The following is a 4,426-nucleotide window of genomic DNA, read 5'->3' on the forward strand; positions in this document are numbered from 1 at the left end:
GAGCTGGAGCCAGAGCCAGAGCCGGTGCCCGAGCCCCAGCCCCGGAGCTCCCTGAGGGCCTCCTCCGTGTGCCGCCGCAGCCTCCGGTCCCCGGGTCTGGAGGCCAGCCTGGGCTGTGGTAAGGCCAGGGGCAGAAAGGCTGGAGAGGGTGTGAGGGTGAAACCGGGGCTTGGTGGGATGAGAAGCCCCCAGGAAGGGGCTGAGCGGGGACCCTCCGGGTCTGCAGGGCTGGCACGTTCTTTCTCCATGGCCCCTGGCTGCAGCTGGGCTGGGGCCTGAGCCTCAGGGCTCAGAAGTGGTCACCAAACCCTCCAGTAGCTGACTCTGCCCTGCCCCTCTCCCCGCCCCCCTCCCCATTCCTGGCAGGTCCCAGCGACTGCCCCGAGATGCCTCTCCCTCTGATCCCAGGCGAACGCCAGGCGGGCGATGGCACGTCCCTCCCCGAGACCCCCAATCCCAAGATGGTGAGACCTGTCTGCCCCCCTGGTGGTGTCAGTGGGGGGCTGGGGCCGACCCTGCCTCCCAGACTGCCCAGGCCTGGACTCCTGTCAAGGCCACGCGGGGGAGGTGAAGGTGGCTGGACTCACCCCACCGCCGCCGGCACAGATGTCCGCCGTCTATGCGGAGCTGGAGTCCCGACTGAGCAGCAGCTTCAAAGGGAAGATGGGGACCACGTCCAGATCCCGTGCCTCCCCACCAGTGCCCAACCCGGCAGGAACGGCAGGTAGGGGCTCAACCAGCCCAGCTCCTGATGGTGGCGCTGGCCTCTGTCCACTGGCTGGGAGTTACCCCACCTCCAGGCACAATGTGGAGCCTCCTCTTTGCTCCATGGCCATAGAACTAAGTTGCAGGGAACCCCAGCAGCCATCATGGTGTGGGGGGCCATCAAGGTCAGGGTTGTCCTTGTCCTTACATGTTCCCTCTGATCCTCACCCCTGTTGTGGATCTAGAAAGCAGAGGACTGCCCCAAAAGGGTCTCCAAGTTAGCATGTGGCTATTGGATGAACTATCGAGTGAGTGCCTTGCTCTGTGAATGGCATAGCTGGAAAGATGGCTGCTGACAGGACACAGGTGATGAATTCTCTGCAGTTCAGAAGGCAGGGCCCCTGGGCGGTGCTCCTGTGCGCCAAGGGCCTGCTGGGTATAGGAGGTGACTCATGACCTTGGTTGGGGGAGAAAGCCCACAGCCCTTGTATTCAGTGGTTCCCAGGTGGGACCCCTGGAGTTTCTTTCAAGATGAGCTGGGGTCTGGCCTGTCCTGGGCCTAAGCAGTCGTCCCGTCTGGACTTTGATCACCATCAAGGAAGAACATGGGGGGACGGGGTCACCCAGTTCTTCCCGTGCTGTGTCGAGAGGACACACAGCCAACCTGCCCCGGCCCCTCCCCTCCAGCCTGCACCTGGAACCCAGGTGCTGACTGAAGAGGGGTCCTCATGCACCCTCCCCCACCCCAGGGCCCAGGACCCTGTCCAGCGTCTCATGGCCCAGCGAGAGACTCGTGCCCTCCCCCTGCTACTACCCGCTGTGCTCGGGGGGCCCGGCCTCCCCCAGCAGCTCCGAGTCCCACCCCTACGCCAGCCTGGACAGCAGCAGGGCGCCCTCCCCACAGCCAGACCACGGGCCCATCCACTCCGACAGCCCCCCCAGCCCGGACCTCGCCCGCCAGCCCAGCCGCAAGCTCTTCACCTTCTCCCGGCCTGCGCGGACCCGGGATACTGACCGCTTCCTGGATGCCCTGAGTGAGCAGTTGGGCCCCCGGGTCACCGTCGTGGATGATTTCCTGAGCCCCGAGAATGACTATGAGGAGGTGAGCATGAGGGCGGACGTGGAAGGCTGGGGAGCAGGTGCGAGAGGGGGTCTGCCAGAGGAACAGTGTCCCTGGGGACCTGTCCCAAGCCACTGTTCTCCCTGGCTCGAGCTATCCTACCCCACCCTTTGACTCAAGCTATGACACCCCTTACCCAAGGCTACCCCCCGTACACCCTGTCTCAGGTTCCCCCATTCCTCGGCAGGCCTTCCCACCCGCAGCCTCAGGCTGACCCACCAGGCTATCCTGTCCTGGCCCTGGGCTACCCCATCCCCTGCCCCGGACTACCCCACTTTCCTCTGCCTCGCGCCCCATGCTCCTGCGTCTCTGGGTCCAGCCCGGCGCTCCTCTTGCCTTGTTCTGCCCCCACCAGATGAGTTTCCACGACGACCAGGGCAGCTTCGTGACCAATGAGCGGAGCAGCGCTAGCGAGTGCATTAGCAGCAGCGAGGAAGGCAGCTCCCTGACCTACTCCTCTGTCTCCGACCACATCCCCCCGCCCCCGCTCAGCCCCCCACCACCCCCGCCCCTGCCCTTTCATGACCCCAAGCCCAGCTCCCGCACCTCCGACGTCCCCCGGGGCCCCACTCAGACACTGGCCAAACCCCTCACCCAACTCAGCCACTCAGTCCCTCCGCCTCCCCCACCGCCCCTGCCCCCGCCCGTGCCCTGTGCGCCCCCCGTGCTGTCCCGGGGCCTGGGCCACCGCCGCAGTGGGACCAGCCACACGAGCGTCAAGCGCCTGCGATGGGAGCAGGTGGAGAACTCGGAAGGCACCATCTGGGGCCAGGTGGGCGACCTGGGGCCCCACAGCACCCTGCACCAGGAGAAAGCGGCCTGGGCAGCAGCACTGAGACCAAGACCTTGGCCACCTACTAGCCCCTGGCATTTCCCTGATTCCATAGCAGCTCCTTCCCCCGCCCCCCTGCGAGCCACTGGCTTCTGGGCGCAGGGTGTCCAAGTGTGGGTCACTGACCACGGGAGGAGCTGGCTCACCACCGATAACTGGGAGGATTTCGCTTCTCCTGCAGACTCCTCAGCCCCCAGGTGTACCTCACCCCCGATGGGGGCCGTCCCTCAGGGAGAGCAGCCCTCAGAGGGTGGGCAGGGTGGGGAGCGGTGTCCGGCTGCCAGCCTTCCTCCTCACTCTGTGCCTTCGCCCTCCCTTGCAGCTCGGCGAAGACTCTGACTATGATAAGCTGAGTGACATGGTGAAATACCTTGACCTGGAGCTTCACTTTGGTACCCAGAAACCTGCTAGTGAGTGGCCTGAGGGCCCTGGGGGACCCCGATACCAGGCTCTATGTGACAGCCCACCTGCTGCTTTCTGTGGCATCCCAGGGCTTGGAGCCCCCCAGGTTTGCACTGACTGCCATTTACTGTGTCCCTGAGTTATTTAACTTCTCAGAGTCTCAGTTTTCCCATCTCAAAACATAGATAATAATAACAGCTGGCATTTATTGCATGCTTGCCAAATGCCATTTCAAAACTAATACTGCGACATTGACAACTTCCCAGTGAGAAAGCACAGAGGGGCTAGGTGATCTGCTCAGTCACACAGCCAGAAGGCGGACATCTTCGAGTGTCCCTTCGAGTCCTCCCTCTCACCCCACCCTCTCTAGGTATCTCCCTGTGGCTGTTGGGTGGGGCTCCAGGCAGCCAGGGATATTATGTGTGGAAAGTGGTCCTAGGATGGAAGAGAAAGGCCCTTGTCCATCCAGGAAGCCTCTGCCAGGTCAAGAGGTGCCTGGTTCTCCTTACTCAGCCAACTCAGTCCCATGCACCCGAGGGAGAGAGGATGGGAGGAGGAACACGCACCATGCGTGTCGAGCGTGTGAGACTGGGCCTGAGGGTCCATGAGTGAGGACTGTGGACACCGTGAGCTGATTCAGTCAAGGTCACGGTCAGAGGGCGTCTGGGCTGCCCTTCCTGGCCCTCCGCGGCAGCCTCGGCCTGGCCTTCCCTGATTAAACCATCAGCTTCTCTTCCAGAGCCAGTGCCCGGGCCTGAGCCCTTCAGGAAGAAGGAAGTGGTGGAGATCCTGTCGCACAAGAAGGCCTACAACACCTGTGAGGGGCCGGGGCGTCCCAGGGGATGTAGGGAGCAGGATGCGGCCCCTCCCTCTGGTCCGCAGAGCCGCGGATCTGCCCCATGGATGACAGAGATTCGGTTGTAGGGCTTCCTCCCTCCCACCACCCCCTCACATGCCAGCTGCCCAGCGGGGTGAAGGTCCCCTCCCAGGTCCCACACCCAGCCAGATCCCTCCAGGGTAGGTGCCGGCCTTGGGATCACCACAGGCCACGCCCCCTCGTTGGCGCCCTAGTTCTGGCCCCGCCTCCAGGCCCCTCCCTAGCCCCTTGGCACCCCCCCCAGGCTCCACCCCGTAGCCCAGGTGGATCTCGAGGCCCCGCCCGGGCTCACCTTAGCGGCCCCGCCCGCAGCCATCCTGCTGGCGCACCTGAAGCTGAGCCCGGCGGAGCTGCGGCAGGTGCTCATGAGCATGGAGCCCCGGCGCCTGGAGCCCGCGCACCTGGCGCAGCTGCTGCTCTTCGCGCCCGACGCGGACGAGGAGCTGCGCTACCAGGCGTTCCGCGAGGCGCCCGGCCGCCTCAGCGAGCC

At 64.6% G+C, this 4,426-nt stretch overlaps 1 protein-coding gene across 1 annotated transcript in view; it reads left to right on the forward strand.

Annotated features, from left to right (window-relative positions):
• Positions 1 to 4,426, forward strand: part of GRID2IP (Grid2 interacting protein) — a 33,526-nt gene that overhangs the window by 25,330 nt on the left and 3,770 nt on the right. Inside the window, exons 10-16 of the mRNA XM_011363892.1 lie at positions 4 to 118; positions 367 to 464; positions 607 to 724; positions 1,455 to 1,807; positions 2,181 to 2,597; positions 2,980 to 3,067; positions 3,799 to 3,876. Coding sequence (XP_011362194.1) covers positions 4 to 118; positions 367 to 464; positions 607 to 724; positions 1,455 to 1,807; positions 2,181 to 2,597; positions 2,980 to 3,067; positions 3,799 to 3,876 — 1,267 coding nt within the window. The remainder of the gene's footprint in view (positions 1 to 3; positions 119 to 366; positions 465 to 606; positions 725 to 1,454; positions 1,808 to 2,180; positions 2,598 to 2,979; positions 3,068 to 3,798; positions 3,877 to 4,426) is intronic.

The sequence above is a fragment of the Pteropus vampyrus genome, unplaced genomic scaffold (assembly GCF_000151845.1).
Source record: "Pteropus vampyrus isolate Shadow unplaced genomic scaffold, Pvam_2.0 Scaffold90, whole genome shotgun sequence".
Classification (NCBI taxonomy): domain Eukaryota; kingdom Metazoa; phylum Chordata; class Mammalia; order Chiroptera; family Pteropodidae; genus Pteropus; species Pteropus vampyrus.